The 22,001-nt window shown below is 34.2% G+C and overlaps 1 protein-coding gene across 2 annotated transcripts in view; it reads left to right on the top strand.

The window, feature by feature from the left end:
• Positions 1-21,322, top strand: part of LOC143249249 (chondroitin sulfate proteoglycan 4-like) — a 92,806-nt gene extending 71,484 nt beyond the window's left edge. For both annotated transcript variants that reach the window (XM_076498763.1, XM_076498762.1), the window contains 3 exons: positions 4,236-4,399; positions 6,284-10,715; positions 15,861-21,322. In XM_076498763.1, coding sequence (XP_076354878.1) covers positions 4,236-4,399; positions 6,284-10,715; positions 15,861-17,269 — 6,005 coding nt within the window. In that variant the 3' untranslated portion in view covers positions 17,270-21,322. The remainder of the gene's footprint in view (positions 1-4,235; positions 4,400-6,283; positions 10,716-15,860) is intronic.
• Positions 21,323-22,001: the final 679 nt, after the last annotated feature.

Below are 22,001 nucleotides of genomic sequence, written 5' to 3'. Positions count from 1 at the left end.
ATAACCCGACTACTAAGAGAAATGAACTTGCTGAAGCGGTAACCCTAGCCCGCTGAATTTACAAGACGAGTCGATAGGACGAGGGTTAAGTGTGTACTTGTTTTCGAAATCCCAATGCTTTCATAGATATGTGCCTCGATATGAATAAACGGGCAGCAAATATGAAAGAAGAATTTTCCTATTGGTTAAAAATGCGCGTGACAGACAGCCTTGTTTCTTTTTATCATAATGTCCTGTGTTTGCCAGGTTAAAGCGACCATCGGTGTGATTTATTTTCTTATGACAGTCGGACATTTGATGAAATGTCACTTTTTAATTCCAAGCGGCTAGCTACTGGCGGGCCGGACAAAATGACCTCGAGGGCCGTAGTTTGGTGACCCCTGTCCTAGAGGATAGTCTGTAAACTGAAAAACCATTGTTAAAAATGTACGTTTCAAATTTAACTTTTAAAAGGTGATTCTTTTTTTAATTCCGAGTTTTTATTTAACTAAGTACATAAAGTGAATTTTACAACAAAGGTCGATGTATATTCTAGCTTCTATGCTATTACAATTAAAAACAAAACAAAATTGCTGTTTGTCACAATGGATATGATAGATATAATGTAGTTAGAATACTAGTATTGTACACTCTTCTATTTCATGAAAATCCTTATAGGTTTAGATTAATAGCATGGCCAAGTGTGTTAAGGCGTGCGACTCATAATATGAGGGTCGCGGGTTCGAATCCCCGTCACACCAAACATGCTCGTCAATTCAGCCGTGGGAGACGTTATAATGTGACGGTCAATCCCACTATTTGTTGGTAAAAGAGTAGCCCAAGAGTTGGCGGTGGGTGGTGATGACTAGCTGCCTTCCTTCTAGTCTTCCACTGCTAAATTAGGGACGGCTCGGTGCAGTAGGCTAACAACCTACTCACTTAAATACTTGTTGAAGTATGCGCAAGCGATTGCGGCCCTATGTTCCTCGATGGAATCTAATGGTGATAACTAACTAACTATCTAGTGTTAATATAATACATAACGTAATTGAAAATCACTTTTTTTACATCATTTGTGAACAGAAACTATAAGAAAAAAAAAAGCCTCATTGTGGAGCCTGAAATGTCGACTTTTACGTGAAATCTGAAGTAGATATTCGAGATAGATGATGTTTGTGTACAAAATCATTGCAGTAAAATACGATGAGTGTTTTTTGAATGATTAATTGGTAATAGTGGTAATTTTACTTTAATCCAAAACTATTAAACTCAGTATTGTTTATTGCATAAGTACCTCTGTTGTTCTGTTCTAAGTTTAATTAAATTCAGAGTAGATTTATAAAATAAAACTTGTATTTGTGTAAGTTTTTCATACACTAAAACCCTCGTTTTTGTGCAGTTTTTGTTTATAAACTAAAACGTTCCTTATTAGGTATTTTGTCTTGTTGATACGCTAAAATGCTTATATCTAAGTTGTATTTCTTGTTCACGCGCTAAAACTCTCGTATCTTTTGAAAAATTATGCTCCGCGGAGCTCCGCCATAGTTATTTGGGGCTCCGCGAAGAAATTTTAGAATGTTAATAAGTGGTTTACTATTCGGACGTTTTTCCCTATCTAAATGAAGTGAATGCAACAGTGCAGGGTACCTGAGTAACGTATTTCAAAGCTCAGAGTAAAATGGAAGAGCTTCAAGGTAAGCTAAAACTTTGGGGTGAATGTATACTTATGAAAGAACTTGATTGCTTCGGAAATCTCAGTGTTTTTTTTTTTTTTTACTTATGAATGAAATTTCCTTAAATGAAAATACAAAAGTTTCAGCCTTACAGTAGATATCTGACTTGTGTAGAGCTACTGGGAAGTACTTCCCTCCTCATTTAAAAAAATCACTGTGGATTCGAAATCCCTTTGTTGACTCTGCAAATACCAACAATTTGTCTTTGAAACAGAATGAACAGCTTATGCAAATTTCAACTGATTACACCCTAAAAGCATGGCCAAGCGCGTTAAGGCGTGCGACTCGTAATCTGAGAGTCGCGGGTTCGCATCCTCGTTGCGCCAAACATGCTCGCCCTTTCAGCCGTGGGGGCGTTATAATATACGATCAATCCCACTCTTCGTTGGTAAAAGAGTAGCCCAAGAGTTGGCGGTGGGTGGTGATGACTAGCTGCCTTCCCTCTAGTCTTACACTGCTAAATTAGGGACGGCTAGCACAGATAGCCCTCGAGTAGCTTTGTGCGAAATTCAAAAACAAAAACAAATACCCTAAAAACAAAATTTCAGCAGGAAGAACTTACACAATTTTGGAATCAAATGGCCATGGAATACCCTACAATAAGTAGCAAAGCTTTGAAAATTTTGATGTGTTTTCCAACAACATATATTTCTGTGAGCAAACATTTTCATTGTATACAGCTACAACGGCCAAATTTAGAAACAGTCTACATTTTGAAGATGATTTGCGCTTACAGGTAATAACCATAACTCCAAATATTGAACTACTTGGTGAACAAAAGCAAACCCATCCGAGCCACTAATAAATAAGAACACTTTACTTTTACTGATATAAATTTTGCAAGCAGAAATTTTTGAACAAGTAAGAAGAAGTAACAACATTTCTTTAAATATTGATATTTTTAATAAACTTATATTCCAAAAGCTTGAAGTAAACTTTATCTGGTGCTAGTGACCGCTTGTGTCAATTTTTAGTGAATTTTTTTATTAAGGCTACGGAATGTTATTTTTCTTTCTGATGTGAAGCTCCGCAGGTCTAAAAAACATTCGTTTCTTGCAAGTTTTTGTTCACATGTTATAATGCACTTTTCATTGTTTGGCCTGATTTCTATGTCACACAATAAAAATATATTAATAGAAACACAAAACTACCAGCTTGTTCTTCTTTTTCTCTAAGTATGTATAGTGAAATTACAGTAAAAATTTAGAGGTAGGTTATTCAGAACTTAGAAATGTTTTTGTTACTTTTATTCAAGAACTGGTGTAATTTTAATTTAGAATTTAGAAGATTTTATTTCGTGACACAGTCGTGGAAGTTGAACAAGAAATTCAACAGATGTTTAAGGTTAATAATCCTTTTCCTACACATCAAATGCAATATTTTCTTTCGACGAAAGTGCATACACACAGAAAATTATTGCAAGAAAAATAAAAAGCGCTAATAATAGCAGATGATGTAAATATTTATTTCATTAACCTAGATCTCTTAGATATAACTCAACTGCTAAGAAAACTCAATCATTGTTGTGGATTGCTTACTAACAATAAATGAAATATAAACGTTAGAAAACAACTGAATTGAAAATAGAAAATTGAGGATTATCTGATAACTTGAAAAGGTAATCAGTGAATCTTGATTTGCGATTAGCTTGCCATCTATGTTACAAAATGCAAATCACTAAAAATAAAAATGAATACAATTCCGATTTTATTATTTTTATGTGCTAGCGAATTGATGTTCATGAAAACTGATATTATTATAACTATCATGGTTCTAAATTTTAGTCAGATTATTAGAAAAGCTATGGACTGTTTATTTTTTAATGAAGCGCTAAAACCGTATTATGAAAACAAATTTATTTTCTTAAAAAAATTGTATTAACAACAAGAATTAACATGTTGGTATCAGAGAATTCTGCCAATTCTCTATAACTTTACAAATTACGCGCGTGTGTATGTGTTTCTTTATAGCAAAGCCACATCGGGCTGTCTGCTGTGTTCGCCGAGGGGAATTGAACCCATGATTTTAACGTTGTAAATTTGTAGACTTAGCGCTGTCCCAGCGGGGTGCTTATAAGGAACAATAATAATGTAAGCTGTTTTAAATACGTTCCTCTAAAAATATAAATATATATATATATATATCATTTTCCCTCAATCTCTTTGCTTGTACTTGTCGAATGCATCCATTGCATTTTAGCGTGTCTGGTGTTATTGCACATCCTGTTAAAAAATAGTATAACTTTCGGTACAGTATTTAACTTATCCAGAAGTTGAGACTTTTTGTTTCATCTGAAAATTGTCAGTTGTTGTAGCTCGCTTTCCCATTAGAAACATTTTTTAGAAAAAATAGCACCACAAAAAGTCGTGTGGCCACGAATTGTTTTTATAATAAATATCACATGTTGCGTTGAAGATAGTTTGTCGGTTTAATATTTGGGGTTTCAAGAGTGAATCTAATATATAATATTTATCAATTGTAGGTTGAAACAATTCATTTTGATTTCGTCTTTTCATGATTTAGCTTCGTTTTTTGGAGACAGCTATGCTTCAGTGCCATTTCAAGATGCCAACAGCAATACCAATGTCTTTATACGGTTCAAAACTCGTCGTAGTAATGCGTTACTGTTCTTAGCATTGGGTCCTCCAGATTACTGCCTGATACTTCTTGAAGAAGGGGAAATCAAGGTAACTCCCAGTTGTTGTATATATGCGATATTATTCATTCAAAGTGATACTTTAAAATAACTGTTTGTCTAAATTTTCAATAATTTAGTAAAAAAATTATAGAAATGAACGCAAGACTGTAACCCCAACTGTTAATACAGTGTATAGTACTGTAGAGGGTTTCACTGTAAAAAGCAATTAAAATATAAAATAAAACAATGTTAAATGTAACATTATTTATTAAGAAGAGATTGTGAAGTCTCGACCCACGGGTAATTAGTTCCTTCAGGTACAAATATTAAATTTTAAACATCAAATAGTGTCTTAAATAGAAAAAAAAACAAACTCATACCATCTGCACAGAGTTTCAAAGTAAACAAATTAACATCAGCAAGTTAATGTTTTGCTTCAGTTGATTTATTATTGAAGCTGATTTTATTTTTCTTATAGTAGCGTTAGAGTTATCATGTATAATTTTAACATGGTTTTCTCCAGATTAATGCGTTTCTAAACTATGCAGTTTAAAGTTACGTCTTTCACCAGTGTGAAAGTTATCGCACCCTTTACAACTAGATGCTTAAATAATTCATTGTAGAGACTCGTGTATTTTTTAAAAATAAATATTTAATGTTTCACCTGTTTTTTTTACAAAAACGTGATTATTAGTATTATTATTTTTGAAGCTGTTCCCCGCATATTGATACCACTTTGAATAACATATCAATAAACTGGCCGATTTATAGGCTTTTCTTTGTTACTTATATTTTCATAGACACTTTTGTGGTTACTATTTTTGAAGGTTATTTTTGCATTCGTTTAATGCGTTTTTTTTAGTTTCAGTTTTGTAAAATCACAATTTGTTTTAGAATTTTAAGAAATGAACTTCATTTCTTTATCTAGATTTTACCAAGATAATTAGAACAATAACTAAACTAAAAATAATTTATATAAACTAACGAAAACTCTATATCTGTAAGATCAACATATGATTCAATTAGTTGTTCTGCGTGTGGCTAAATTTTTCATATTGAAATTAATCCAAACGTTCAGTACGTTCCAGAAGATTTCAACCGCTCCATTGAAAACTAAACGCATAAAGAAAATCTGTTAAACAAGTCTTGAACCGAAAATTCCTGTTGGCTTCAAATAAGCGAACACATAATTAGACAGAACGCTCTGCTATACACTTGTAATGTTTTGTTTTTACTTTTGTTTAGCTCCCCTTCTAATTTAGCGGTATGTCTACAGATTTGCTAAAATCAGGGATTTGATCCCCCTCGGTGGGCTCCACAGATAGCACGATGTGGCTTTGCTATAAGAAAACACACTTTTTAAAAAAAAATCGTTGCTAATTTGCGTAAAGAAAATTTTGAAAATATTTCCATCTCCACACAACAACTGTCAGTACCCCCACCTAACTCCAGTGGCACCGCTCAAGTGAAAATGCTAAAAACAAAAGTTTTTATACCTGTAGTAGTCACAGAACTGATAGCCAACCCATTATGTAGCTTCGCGCTAAACTGCAAACAAATATATTTTGATGCGTGATTGTTTCATCGCGAATTTAACGTGATATGCACCACAAACAATTTTATTGGCTTCTTTAAACATTTATGAATTTTGAGTGGTATTATATCAATCATTTTTTCAATAAATATACAATAAAATGAGATTAGAAAAAGTAAAATATTTCATAATTCTTCTACCTAATAATTGACATGAACTACATTCTTGTGTTTTGTCAATTAAAATAAATTTGTGTTTGTTATTTCACAATATAAACAACTTAAGCTCTTTTCGTGATTTAGAAACACTGAATTGTTTTAAAACGTTATTTAACTAGCATTTAACTATCATGCCTAAAGATCTATGGATATGATTTAATCAGCCTATGTTTTTATGAAGGTGCGGATAAACCTTGGATCTGGAGAAGAAGTCCTGACATCCTTGCCGGGACTCAAGTATAACGACCTTTTATGGCACGAGGCAAAAATCCACAGAGTTGATGGGGAGATCACTCTTGAAATAGACGATATTCACAAAACCTTCCTTCATATTTCGGGTCGCTTTTTCGAGTTGAATATCAAATCTGGTATTTTTCTGGGCAAATTAGGAAGCGACAGTAAAGACCTTTTCAGAAATATACCGAGCTTCCGAGGATGCTTAGAGAGTGTAATATTCAATGATCATGATGTTTTAGGTCTTGCAGCGGAATCACTAGAGAAACACGTTTTTGGAGTTACTTGGGATTGTAGAAAGGAGTTTGAGGCATCATCTTTTGAACCAATAAGCTTCATTGCAGCTGGTGCTTTTATAGCTTTGCCCACATTAGAGGCTAGAAATGGAGGTAATTTGACCTTTGAAATCAAAACCCATTCACAACTAGCAGTACTACTTTACACTGCTGGAGACCATTCTGAAACAGATTTTATCGCAGTAGAGATTGTCGATGGATTTGTAATTTTATCTGTTAACGAAGGCAATGGAGTGATTGAAATTCAGTCAGACGTTATGATCAGTGATGGTGAATGGCACTATGTAGAAGTGGACTTCAGCCCTATTTACTTAGAAATTGAAGTCGATGGCAAACGAGAGTCCCTCAGACCAAGTGTGGGCCAAAATCGATTTTTTGACCTTGACGGTTTCTTGTATTTTGGTGGAATAGAGAAGAATAAACAGTCCAGAGCTCTGCAGCAGGGTATAAAATCGTTTATTCTAGGAAGCACTGACAGTTCATTAGGTGGATGTTTGCAAAATATTAAACTAAACGATCAACACGTCGGCCTCCAAGAAGTTCAAGTTAGCCGGGGTATCAGACCAGGTTGTGTTTGGAAATACCCATGTCTTCAAAGTCCGTGTATTTCTGGAGTTCAGTGCATACAGGATGGTTTGGAAAGCTTTCGTTGTGTTTGTGATAAACCAATTTGTATAAATGAAAATTTTACTGCAGCATACAAACTCTATGCCCAGTTTTCACCTGTTGATGTTGAAGTTTTAGTGGTACGTCCCTTGAATATCGCAGAAGGAGGAAGTAGTGTGATAACTTCTGAAAACATCAACATTACAGTAGATTTTCACACATATGGAGTAACAGAATCATATGTTATTTTCCATATTGTTAATCCACCCAAGCATGGATTTGTAGAAGTTGAGATCTGGAAAGGATCATCGGATAACATTTTTACGTTGTCTGACCTCATTTCCAATAACATACGTTATACTCACGACGACACTGAACACTATAATGATCAAATCCTTTTCAATTTAGAATTTAGAGCCCAAAACTTTCGTTTGCCTTCGTTTCTTGAAAAACAGCAGCAGTTTCTCTTCCATATTATTATATCCCCAGTAAATGATCCCCCCAAATTGATACTGTCCTCAGATCAAATACTGAGACTTCCGAAACACACAAAGAAGACGATTACTCGTGATATTATTCAAGCCAACGACCCAGACAGCATAGATTCCGAGTTAGTCTACAAAGTAGTGAGTTTAGGTTCAGAGAGTGGGGGTTTCTTTGAAAATACTGATTTTTCTGGTGAAAAGCTGAAATCATTCACACAGGAACAAGTAAATCAAAAGCTCATCAACTTCGTTCATCGTGGACCCGCGAGTTCTCGAATTGCACTTCAAATATCTGATGGAATTGAAGACGGACAAACTGCTGTTTTAAACATTGAAGCTTTTGAATTAATTCTTTCACTGGTTAAAAACACTGGTATTGAGCTACCTTACAAAGGGCATGTTCTTATAACAGCAAGTAACCTTACTTTTACGAATAATGCGCCTAATGAAGATCTAAACATTAGATATAGTATTACCAGCTTACCTCAGTTCGGCAATATCCAAAAGAAAAGAAATGATAATCTTTGGAGAAACGTGAGCCATTTCAATCAACGACAGATTAACAAAGGTAAAATTAGATATATTCATATCTCAGGAAACCCTTCTCAAGATGAATTCAAATACACTGTAACATGCGAAGAGATTGAGATCCAAGAGCCTTACAGGTTTTTTATTAATTTTATAAATATATTTTTAAAAGAAATAGAAAACAAAATACTATTTTTGAATGATGAAATGGAAGCACCATTAACTATGGAACACCTAAAATATCAAACAATGCCTGTTATCGCAGATTATCAAAACATAATTTTTACTATAAGGTCTATTCCGAAGTATGGAGTTTTATATCTTATTCCCGGAAAAAAACATAAATTTCGACACAACAGAAAATTACAAGAAGGAGCCACCTTCACCCAGACTGATCTAGAAAGTAAATACGTTTTTTACAAACTAATTCGAGAATCTTACTCGTCTCTAAATGATAGTTTTACATTTGAAGTGAGTAGTTTTAGCACAAATACTGGTCCTAAAAAGTTTTCAATCCACTATCGTAAACTTGAAACAAGTGCTATCGTTGAAATAAAAAGTTTGACTGTAGTTGAGGGAGGAAAAGCAAAAATTGGGAAGAAAAATATACATATATACAGTCCACATTTACCTAGCATCATCTATAATGTAACAGTGGAACCTCAGTATGGTATACTGAAGCTACTTCTTGAAGATCGCATGAAAGATTCCCCAAGTTATTTCACTAGTGTAGATTTACAAGAAGAAAAACTTCTGTATGCTCATGACGATTCAGAACACGATGAAGATAGTTTCCAATTCATTGCTTATTCTCAGAATTCAAAGAATGATGCTGTGCTGTATGGAACTTTGCGCATTGAGGTGATTATGAAAAACGACAATCCTCCAGTTCGATTCATTGAAAAGCCCTTCTTAGTGCAAACAAAAGGAGAAAAGAAACTAACAGGGAAATATCTTCAATACGTAGATAAAGATATCGACTCTTCTCCAGCACAGATGCAATATACGCGACGGACTATACCAAATGGTGCGCTTTACCACATCAGAGATTCCAGTGCTCCGATATTTCAGTTCACACAGGAAGATTTAAATGAGGGTAAGATTATATTCCGACACAGTGGTGAACTTTATGGGAAGACTATCCTTTGGATTACAGATGGACAGTTCTTTGTTACAGGCGTATTAGAAATAGAAGCTTCGGAACCTTTTATCGAACTTACTAGAAACACGGGTTCAGTAGTGAGAAGAGGAAAGAATGTCGTAATAACCTCCCAGAATCTAAGCGTAAGAACGAATGGAGATTTCAGTGGTGATGATGTCACGTTCAAGATTGCTTCTACTCCCAAGCATGGAAACATCGTAGTGAATGGTAAAAAAGAGAACCAGTTTACAAGCATGGATATAGAAAACGGCAATGTAGAATATGAGCACGACAATACTTTTAGTTTCTCGGACGTTTTTAATTTTGTGGCTTTTGTGGATAAATTAAATATTGATGGAAATTTTTCGATAAGTATTTACCCAGATAGCTACTGGGATCCTCTGCAAATTGTCAGCAACAAAACGTTACACGTTAACGAGGGCAAAAAAAGAAAAATTGGTCCTGCTCTGTTAAACATTGCTCACACAAATGTTGATCCAATGAATATTGAATACACCATAAGATCAGGTCCCTTCCATGGTCAATTAAAACTAAACAATTCAGAAAAATTCTTTAAGAAAGAAAATCACATGTCTAGTGTTACTTTTACCCAAGCAGACATCAATGAGGGTCTATTAATGTACGTGCAGACAAAGAGTAATGTCACAAATGACAGTTTTTGTTTTGATGTTACGAATGGGGTTACCTCGTTGCGCAATTTAACGTTTGTAATCAGTATAATTTCTAAAATTATTTTATTGAAAACAGGAAATATAACAGTGGAAGAAGGTAAACTTGTAGCTTTGTCTGAATACGTGCTAGATGTGGACAGTCCTTATTTTGACCATTGGATTTCGGATTTTTTGATCGTAGAGCCTCCTCAAAATGGACACATAATAAATGTCAAAGATCCTGGAAGCATGGTCACTGAGTTTTCTACTATCCAGTTGAAGAATGGTTTGATTCATTACATACACGATGATTCAGAGACAACTCGAGATTGGTTCACTGTTGTTGGAAGACCTGCAGACTTGAGCAAGGAAAGTGCACCAAGCACTATACACGTGCGTGTTACCCCTATCAATGATGAAGTTCCTTACTTGGTGAACAATACTGGCTTAGAGGTGTGGGAAGGATCTTCGGCCCCTATCACCAGTCGCCATCTAGCGGCAGCCGATGATGACTCTGACCAAGAGGTTTTAACTTTTGAGATTTCTGTACCAAGAAACGGATACATTTCCTTGAAACAAAATGTCGAAACTCCTATCCTTAAGTTCACTCAAGCCCAGATAAATAAAGGAATGGTGATTTTTGTTCATACAGGTAGGTCTGTAACCAAGTGCAGTAAAATGGTGCAGAAATAATTTGAGTAAAACTGTAACTAAATAAACATTAAACGAATACACTATGCGTACTAGAGAAAACGTACACAATTTGCCTCCAAGGGTTTAGAGTGGCAGAGTTATTAGTTTATATTTTACAGCCCCTTAACTGTCAATTACTGACACATGTTGATCATTTAACTATTCTAGTGATCTTGATGAAAAATTATTTTATCTCTAAGAATTCTATAGTGTTCTTAATCCGAAACATTATGACCCCACCCCATAAATAATGTCAGTAGTCGTGATATTAGCTTATAATACAGATAATGCGTTATTGTGAAGAAATACTGTGTAGTATTTTGCTAACCTATCAAGCATACACGTGTTTCAAACGTATTTTGTCACGCTGGTGGTTTCTTTGTAAGATATTTCTTACTACACTGGTACCGAAACACTAAATGTTCTTAAACTTATCTTAGCTTACGCTATATACCTTTAAAGTAAACTTGGCAACGTCAAACACAAGTAAGATGCGGAAAACAACCTATGAACTTAAAAAGATATATATGTAAAACGATGATTCAATTCTTAAGTATACAAAATAACCCTTTCGTAATGGCTCAGCGGTCAGGGACACTTAGCGAAAATCTAAGAATTACAGGTTCGAATTCTCGTCACTCCAAACGTGTTTGCCCTTTCAGCGGTGAGGACATTATAATGTGACGGTTGACCCCACTATTCATTAGTAAAAGAGTAGCCCAAGAGTTGGCGGTGGGTGGTGATGACTATCTATCTTCCCTCTAGTCTTACACTGCTAAATTAGGGGCGGCTTTGCGCGAAATAAAAAAACAAGTCTTTTGTCATTCTATTTTATTGTTGTATCATGCACTTATCACCTTGACTTTTAAGTTTTTCCTAACAGTTATATATCATTTCAAAATTATCTCAGTTGTAATCTACATGCTCACCGTCATATTTCTTGCATGTAAGTGTAATATACGGCAATGCTACTCTAGTGTGAGTAGTGATTTTTTTTCCTTTTTTATATGAATTGAATGTACATGTGTTGTTTGTTTGTTTGAATTTCGCGCAAAGCTACACGAGGTATATATGCGCTAGTCGTCCCTAATTTAGCAGTATAAGACTAGAGGGAAGGCAGCTAGTCATCACCACCCACAGCCAACTCTTGGGCTATTCTTTTACCAAAGAATATTGAGATCGACCGTCATATTATAACGCTCCCACGGCTGAAAGGGCGAGCATGTTTAGTGTGACGGGGATTCGAACCTTCGGCCCTCTGATTACGTGTCTAGTGCCTTAACCACCTGGCCATGCCGGGCCTACTGTAGAAGTTGAATTGGTTTGTATTTTCCGTGAGAGTCTATTTGGTGATACATTATGAATCCATTGACTCGTATATTTTCAAGATACCTTGAATTTATACTGTTTTTGTTTATAATACATGAAAGAGCAACCATATAAAGCACAAAAACTTCAATTTTTCTGAATTAATAATATTTTTCTCTTTCACAAGACAATATTTACTAGAGAAGTTAAGGCCAAAAATATAATATTTCATTTTGTTTCATGAAAAACGTTTGATGACAAAGAGGTAGCATAACTTAGACAAAAATAGTTGTTATATTCAAATAACTTTATCAAGGACGACTAGATAAAAATAATATCTGAATAATATATGAAGTCATAATAGTTAACAAATACTATGATATTTACTAGTAATTAGTTGAATTAGCATTGACATTGTCTTCCAATTTACCAAACTGTGTAACTGTAGAAAGTGTCAAGAAATGACTTAGTTTATTCCTAAAATTTTGTTACTGGAGGTGATTAAACTGTTAACCAAATTTATTTTGATTACGCTTTGTCTTTTCTTTCTACACACACACACACACGTGTGATTAATCCGGTATTAAAATGTTGTTACTTGTGAAAATACATCAATATATATACAGTACATAGTGAATCTGAAATGTATATGTTCTTACCACAGGCGTGGTAATCTCTCTTTAGTTTGTCTACATGTGTGTCAGTCATACCTTCTGCTGTGCTGAAACTTTATACTCTGAATGTAGTCTTTCCGTATTACCAAGCTCCAAATGTATTGAATTTTCCTTTAAAAATATATAACAAAGAAAGCTTTTAGAGATTCGTTTTTTTTCCTTCTGTGTCAGGTATTCTTATAAGAGTTTCATGTTGCATGAGGACACAGAGCACCTGGAAGACTCACATATCCGGCCTAGGAGCAAGTTTCGCTTTCAGAATAGCTCAGTATTCTAAAAACAAGCAGAGTAAATAATAAATGACATGCTTGTTAGTTTGAGATAAAGTTTTTTTTTAGAAGTCACGATGCTGGTACCGTTATTCTAAAGTAATGTTATATGTAAGTTCTTATATTCATTTACTTTTCTTACAGCGAAACTAGAGCCTTAAATTCTTGTATAATAAGTTTTTAATATAATTACAAACTTTTATTTGAGCAAGAAGCTTGTTATAACTATGTTATGGTATCATTGTTTAAGCTAACAAATAATTTGGGTTCATGATTTCTTTATTTTCTATTTTGGCCCGGCATGACCAGATGGTTTAGGAGATCGACTCGTAATATGTAGTTTGTGGGTTCGAATTCCTGTCCTACCAAACATGCTCGCTCTTTCAGACATGGCATAATAATAATGTGAACGTCAATTCCACTGTTCTTTGGTAAAAGAGTAGCCCAAACATTGGCGGCGGGTGGTGATGACTAAATGCCTTCTCTTTAGTCTTACACTGCTAAATTAGGGACGGCTAGCGCAGATAACACTCGTGTAGCTTTGCACGAAACTCAAAACAAACCAAATCAAACCTTAGATTTTACCATATGTGGCAAGTACGTCACAGAAACAGGGTTTGATTCCAGGTGCTTGGAATACAACCAACATGGTCACATGACTTCTAATTCAAATTGATCACAGAAACATGATTTTTACTTCTATGAACTGCGAGTACAAACAACCAATACTACTAAGAGACGTTTGAAATATTACGAGAACCCAGGAAAAGTTTTGAAAAAAAACACAGCAAAAAGTATGTATGGCCATTTCTCGATGTTCCTATCTTCTACACATGACGAGTCAGGTAACTTTTTGATGGAGACTAGTTGAAGTCTTTCCAGGCCCTTTTTAATATTACAATACTCGTATTACAACTCCGCTCAACTTTATTGAGGATTATCATTAATATATATAGTTAGTTGTGTAGCATTACTTCTAACTGATAAGATGCTGTTTATACAAGCTACCTCTGGATACACATAAGAGCATTAACTTTTAGCCAGTTCATCAACCAGGGAACTATCCCACTACTAGCCACGTGGAAAAAGACCAATAAATTGCTTCCTTCCTGGAAATAAGATCACAAAAGATAAGAAAACATTCATTTCAGGACGTGGAAGTACCAGAGTTTAAGGTGATTGTACGAAGAAATATTACGAAAAATAACGAGCCTTCTATAAGACTGCAATTTTCACTGCAAGTTTTAAAGTCAATACTCTTTATAATATTCTTGGTCAAGTAAATAGTGAAATAGAAGTAGCCAGTAGATACCAAAAATTAACCAATTTGAGACTAATTTGGTGCTTTAAGTTACATTAAACGACCAAGGCTTCAATATAGAGTGACTATTAACTCAAGTTACATTCTAGATGTTTTGATAACTGACACCCAAATAGAATGACCAAGACATATATTTTCTAGAGCATATTTCCTACTGACGGAAAAAGCAAACTAGAAATAAAACTTTAAACAGAGGATATCTGTTATGTTAAAACAATGTGCTACAGAAAAACATGTAAAGTGACGAAAACAAAGGTGTTTGAAATGAATGAGACACGCGTAAGTTCATGAGAAATGGTAAATAAATGTTGATGACTATTAGTAATGAGATATTCTAGATTGTGCATAATACTCTTGGCTAGTTGCCTGTGTATTTCATATTTTACCTACAACAACTAGATCTGGGTATAAACCTTAAAAACTAAAGATATAAAACTAAAATTAGAAATTATGAAGAATATCATTAATTTTGTTATCGTTCAATTTGTTTTAGTTTTGTGATGTTCCTTTACAAAATGTGTGCCTATTTGTTTTGTTGTTAAGCATAAAGCTACAAAATAGACTTCTGTGCTGTGTCCACCTCGGATATCGAAACAGAGTTATAATCCTTGAGACTTACTAGTAAGTGACTGGGGGATGTGTATCTGTCAGGAGTTATACAGTTCGTTTCCGCATGTGGCCAATCTATTGTTGTATTTTCTGGTGATTTTGACGTACATATAGTTTTATTTATGTTTCTCAATGTTTTAAATTATGTAAGTAATATCTCCTCTTATGTCACATCCGTATGTCTGACATAAAGATATTCCCACTTAGGGAACTTTTTATTCTCTTTGTTTGAGAATCAAAATTATTCACTGGGCTTATGAGGGAGGAATAGGAAGTCCAACCTCTCCCTTTTCTCAGTAAGTAAAAAAGAAATCAAGGAAAAATTAAAAAAAGAGAAAACAGGGAGGGTCTAAAACACCACCAACTCCATACTTCCTACCAGTTTGTATAGTTTGGATGATTTATTGGAAAATATGCCCCAGAACCCATCAAACAGAGATCCCCTTAATAAAATAGTGCCCCTATTTATGCTTATCTGTAATTATTACAGCTGTAAATGTGATAAAGTGTTTCAGAATATTGCGTCCTTAACGTTATGTTTTACCACATAGCCACTGATACTTTTCTCCCTATTAACTCATGAGTAAAAACAAAGAATAATATATAAAATCACATGTCATATCACAATATCTATCATATCCAATGCTAATGAGGCCTTTCGCACAATACCATGGCTATCATGTCGGCTGGGAGACGACAGACATAGCAGTGGTTGAAAAATGATGTTATGATAAACAGTAAGAGGTGGTTTTGAAGATTATCCAATGATAGGAGGTGCTTCGTAGCAGCAGAATAATTTTAGCACTATTTCTTATTAGATATGTGCATATATACATATATTTTTAAGGGTTGAATATTTTTATGTCACCCACAAAGGCATTACAATGATACTAAGAGCTAAGACGTTTTTCTTACTTTTACAGGCGAAAGAGCTGGGGGATTTCGATTCCAAGTTAATGATGGGCTCAACAAAGACTCCCCTCACGTGTTTACTATCACAGCAAGAGAATTGAAGTTAGAAGTCAAGGTAAATGTGATACTAAGGGTTTTGCCTCGAATGCAGCAATCCATTACACAAAATCATCTTTTAACTGTAATCAACAACAGGAGCTTCTCTCAACAGATAGTTTATCATATCCGTCGCTCTCCTCAGTATGGAAAAATTCTTCTAGAAAATCACGGTGGTTCTGTATCTGAAGTATTTAAGTTTACCCAGAACCACGTAAATAATAACATGGTCTTATACGAACATACTAAGCCTATGGCTGACTTAGTAGTTAATGACACTGTTCTTTTCGATATCGAAACTGAGCGTGCGTCGCCCTTGAAAGACGTTGAATTTCACATAGAAATATCTGTTGGAACTTTTACTGTCAGTGATCTACAAAAACTGGTTGTGATAAGTCCGGTAAATGTCGAAGAAGGAAGAAATGTTTCTATTGGAATGGAATATATTAATCTTCAGCCTCTGCTATTATTGTGGGAAGAAAAGGGAAAACGTGAGTTTATCAACAAATTGAAATTAACAGTAGAAGAGTTGCCAAAAAATGGCTGGCTAGTTTACGATAATAAGAATATTACACAGAGAAAGAGATTACTGTTTAATCAGGACATACTTCACAAGAACCTGTTAACGTATTATCATGATAATTCTGAATCATTCTCAGACAATTTTACTTTAGGATTTTTTATTTCAGCGGAAGACACGTTCACGGACATACCACCTTTTAATAAAACTTTATACGTAAAAGTTTCGCCTGTTAACGACCACTCTTTCAATCTATTAACAAAATTCCCTTCATGTGACGTTGTTCAAGGACAGCGGTCACTTATTTCTTCGAGAGAATTATACACTGAAGATGAAGATGGACTTCCAAATAACATCGTATATGAAATTACTAGTAACGCTAGCAACGGTATCGTTGTTCTAGGAGAGGACAGCTTCTCTGCTGTCGAGAAATTCACTCAAGCAGACATAGATAAAAATTTAACCTACTTCGTTCACGATGGAAGTAACTTTTCAGGAATGTTTCGCTTCAAAGTTTCTGATGGGAAACATCAACCAATTTTTCATAGTTTTCACATCCATCTAATCCTTCTATCTTTAGAGCTACTGAATAATTCTCGGGTAGAAATAAAGCAAGGTTCAACGGTAGCAGTTTTTCAACCTAACCATTTGAATGCTGTTACGAATGGTAACAGAAAAGATATTTGGTACAATATTACCTCTCCCCAATCTTTGGACGTATATTTCTTGGAGATAATTTGGCATATAATTTTACCCAACACGACATTGATACAAATGCTGTGTTTTACATGCAAATGGATATGACTGTTTCTGAAGATTATTTTATTGTTTCTGTATTTTGTTCGTATATTGAAATCCTAGACCAAATAATTAACATTACTGTCGTTCCACTTGTTTACCAAAGTGACTTGGAAATATCCAGTGATAGTCAAGCAGTCTTAACATTAGAACAACTAGATGCATCCAAGTTAGCAGAAAAGACAAGGAGTAACCCGATATACTCAGTTGATGTTAAGCCTAGGTTTGGGGCTCTACAACGTCAACATTCGCTTCCAGAAAAGCGAGAGATCGCTGAAGTAAATTCTTTCACCCACGAAGATATTGTCAGAGAGCAGATCATCTACAAAATCTTAACTCTGGATTTTGAAGACACAGTTACCGACATTTTTTATTATACACTCGATGCACCTGGTGTACAACCCGCTCGTGGACATTTCGAATTTATTATTAATATTCAAATGTATACGGTTTTGTCAAATACCACTGAAATTCCTCTTTTCTCAAATACCAACTTCATTGAAACTGCTGACACAAATAACTCGTTAGTGAAGGAGGAAGATCTTTATCACGCTGGAGTGATTATATCTCTGCTCAATGATGAATATATTATGATAATAGGCATTATTGCCAGTATTATTGTTCTTGCTTTAGTAGTTATATTCATTAGTAGGCGTTGCTATATTCGAAAGAAAAGGCGACTGATATCTAGTAATAATCATAATGGTAAAGTGGTTGGTACTCATGCAGTACAAACTGAACTAAATGTTGAATGTGTGCCGTCAGATAGTAGTTTATCTTTGTCTGATGACCTGCCTCCTCCAGTTCCACCTACGTCACCATCAGACTTTGAGAGCCATAGTTACAGTAACTCTCCTAGAAATCAAATTCATCCCACTATACATGACCAACATAAAAGCACCTTGACGCCAACTCCATCTCCGCGTTCTCCTGGGAATATTGAATGGACAAGGACCATTCTTAATGTTCCAATGTGTAAGGTGACTCCTCTTAATCATCGGAATAATACCCTAACTAATGAATCACCTGTAAAGGAACTGTCTTCAGACGTCAGTGATAACAAAGAGTGGGATGGGTATAGTGAAAAATCCAGTGATGTCGAGTATAAACATATTTCCAATAAACTGTTAGGAAATAAACAGTATTGGGTATAATGAATTAATGGTGTTTCATAGAAACAAATACATTATAATGGTTGTCAGGACCATATTCATGGAGTAATTTTATACTGCACTACATATTATTACTTTCATCTGGAATTACTCAAATGATATCAATTATATAACAATGTTATCGTTGAAGATGTAACATTTCCTCTGTGTTGAAAAATGGGGTCACATAAACTCAGGTGAGACAACATGTATACAATACCTTAAGCTCGAGTGAACTACAAATCTCTCTTATTAATAGCCTTAACGTCTAGGAAAGTGTAGACTTCCACTTCACACGATTTTAACTTTCAGGGAAGTATATATAACCATTCTACACGAACCTAAGTTCTACAGAATTGCAAATATATATTCCACATAATCTTAACCTCCAAAGTGTAGAGTTCTACTACACGTGAACTTTTCCTCTAGAGAACTATATATCCCTACTTCACATAACCTTAACCTCCTGGAAAGTAGAGATCTCTATTTCACACGGTCTTCAGTTCTAAAGATGTGTTAGTCCCCACGCCACATGATCTTAAGATCTATACACCACAAATTTCTATTTCACATAAATTTAACCTGAAAGATGTACATAACTTTACTCCACACAATCTTGACTGAAGTGGCTCACAAATAAAGATAAAGATGTCATAGGCTAATTGGAAGTAGGAGTATATGGTTATCCTTTGTCATTCTGAAGACCTAGATGGCGTTTCTGTAATTTTTCCTTTACTTTCTTTGTTATCAAACATAATGACACAGTATCTGAGATAAATTAATTCTTTTGCGATTTTGTGGTGTTGTTTAATCTCATTAGATAATGTATGTTTGTAATAGTTTACCACTTTTTTAACATGCCGGTAGCAGAATATAATATGTGGTATTTTAATAATCAAGAGTAACTTGCACTGAAACTACTTATATCTGGATATCGACTGGTGCTTATCTATACGATACGATAAATTTCAAATAGCAACTTTCTCTCAAAAGAACTGTTTAAAAGTACACCAAAACATAGTCAAAGTCAATAATAATTCTAATCGAGGAAGCCTGATAAGTAGTGACTGAGAAAGGTGGTATATGTATATATTGATAAATGTACTTGTAAATAAAACATCATTTGGAGCTACAGTATTTGATAACCAGAACGGGTATGATTATTCTGAATCTAAACGTTAGTGTGCTAAAATTCATACAATTGATTCTCGTGAAGCTACTTCAGAATATAACTGTTTTATCAGTAATTTGTGCTAATTTTACGTGAATGATTTTGTCATTATCGTCAAATCAGCGTTTCAAAACTTTCTTACATTTTGGTAATTGAAGTAAAATAATGTTGTTTTCTCAAAATCTTCAAGTTATATACAGGAGTGTTTGTGATTTATGGTAACGATAAAAGGATAGGTTCCTAGGCTTTATAATCAACCCCTTTTTTAACGCTATGGAATGTTTGTTTTGTACAATGTTTACTTCAGGTGGCTTTTACGTAACACAATTATATCAATGTTGTTCTCCTCCTTTTAATATGTTTTTAAAAATTCATCAAATGTGGAGGAAACTTTGGAGGACCAGTTTGATCAATGCAAAAGCACAGAAGTCAAGAGCAGGTGTCTTTAAATGGTATACCATAAATTCTAGATTTTGCTTGTATGTTGTACAGGGTGTGACATGTTACCTTAGATGTGTGGCTTGTTGATATGTTTTGACGTATCCGTGCTTTACTGATAACCAATCTATATGAGAATGACATTTTTTCACAAGAAAAGTGTCAGCGCGGTAGCATTAGAAATCCTTTGAAAAAACTTTTGTGACGTACCATGTACCATTTTTAAGTGCGGTATCACTGGCAAAAGGATAACAAATGAAACTCACTTTTCCAAGCACTTAAGAATACATTATTTTTTTAATGTGATATTGTACTTTCATTTGCAAAATGCTACATATTGATTGTACAACTTTAAGTAGTTGATCTTCCATTTAGCTATGTGCTTTGCAACAAGTTTATGAACACAGCTTTTATACCATTTATATAAATCTAAGCCAGTGTGAATTATCTTGTTTTCTGTTAAAAAGAGATTACTAGATGAACTCTTTGGTTAATCGTGGTGACAAACTGTTCAACTATCTTCACTAACTCTGGTGTGCGACAGGTAGCCGCGTGTGAGGTATCCTTTTGTTCTCCACTTTAGAACCACCCATTCCCTTGTTTTCTCATGTTGGCCAATGCTACAAATATTCCTTTATTTTTAAACGAAAACTTTTGTGCCTTGCATTATTTTATAATTGCAGAATTGAGTGTTGAGTCGGAAAGTATTGTAATGTTTATCCTCTAGAAAAACAATTGTGGGTACCCCATCTGTACTTGCAAGTCACCAAATTGCAGTGGAATTGTAAGTCAACTGGGCGATGGGGAGCTAGGAGCAAGATAATTTGGTATGTAAACTGTTACCATAGATCTCTAACAACCTTCTGCTATAAGAAGTGTTTGTATGTATATATATTTCTGTTCGTATGTATTTTATTTGAAATATAGTGTTTGTTTAAATGCATATTCGACTTACGTATGTGGTTTGTTTTTGAGTGCCTTTCTAAACAAGTGTAGTTAAATACAGTTGTTGATAGCTTTTAAGTACAAGAATCTTGTCTTTTTGTCAGTTGATAACTTGTTCACTTGTTATGGGTCAAAATAATAATTAAAAACAAACAGAATGAATAAACACATTTCAGTTTATAAGACAAGAGAAAGTATTCTTGTGTATATAACACGTTGTAATAATTAAAAACAAACAGAATGAATAAACACATTTCAGTTTATAAGACAAGAGAAAGTATTATTGTGTATATAACACGTTGTAATAATTAAAAACAAACAGAATGAATAAACACATTTCAGTTTATAAGACAAGAGAAAGTATTCTTGTGTATATAACACGTTGTAATAATTAAAAACAAACAGAATGAATAAACATATTTCAGTTTATAAGAGAAAAGAAAGTATTCTTGTGTATATAACACGTTGTATTCTTCCATTAAATGCCGTGTGTATACTTGGATCATAATCATAGTTTTATGTTTTGTACTTCTGAATTTAGCATACTTCTAGAATTTGTTTATAAACCTTGTTTCACCTTGCATTCTGTGAGAAACATTAGAAGATAATTTGTTTCAGAGAATTCAATATAAAGAAATTCTAGTACAAAGTTGAGCAGCCATGATTACTTGTACACTTTTATATAAATGTTATTTCTCAAACAGTAAACGTTGTTATTCTAAAAGACTATAGAATTATATTAATTTAGTATATTTGTAGACATAACAATTATCAAACTGGTTTAAATTATTTGGAAATCAAATTATAATTTATTAGAAATATTTGAGTTAGCATTTTAATGTTTTCTTAAAATTTCATTTTGAAATTCACATATGGTGTAGCTTTACGCCAAATTCAAGACGAACCAAACTAATTTACTCAAGAGGATTTAATAAGTCATATTAAAAAGATTTTCAAGCCTCTACAAGTCGGTACACCATGAATCTTGAAAATGCAGCGTAGTATCCACTGTAAAATGCGCCACTTCCACATC

The sequence above is a fragment of the Tachypleus tridentatus genome, chromosome 4 (genome assembly GCF_004210375.1).
Source record: "Tachypleus tridentatus isolate NWPU-2018 chromosome 4, ASM421037v1, whole genome shotgun sequence".
Taxonomy (NCBI): Eukaryota; Metazoa; Arthropoda; class Merostomata; order Xiphosura; family Limulidae; genus Tachypleus; species Tachypleus tridentatus.
The sequence above is the reverse complement of the archived record's forward strand: the minus strand, read 5'-3'. Positions and strand labels throughout refer to the sequence as shown.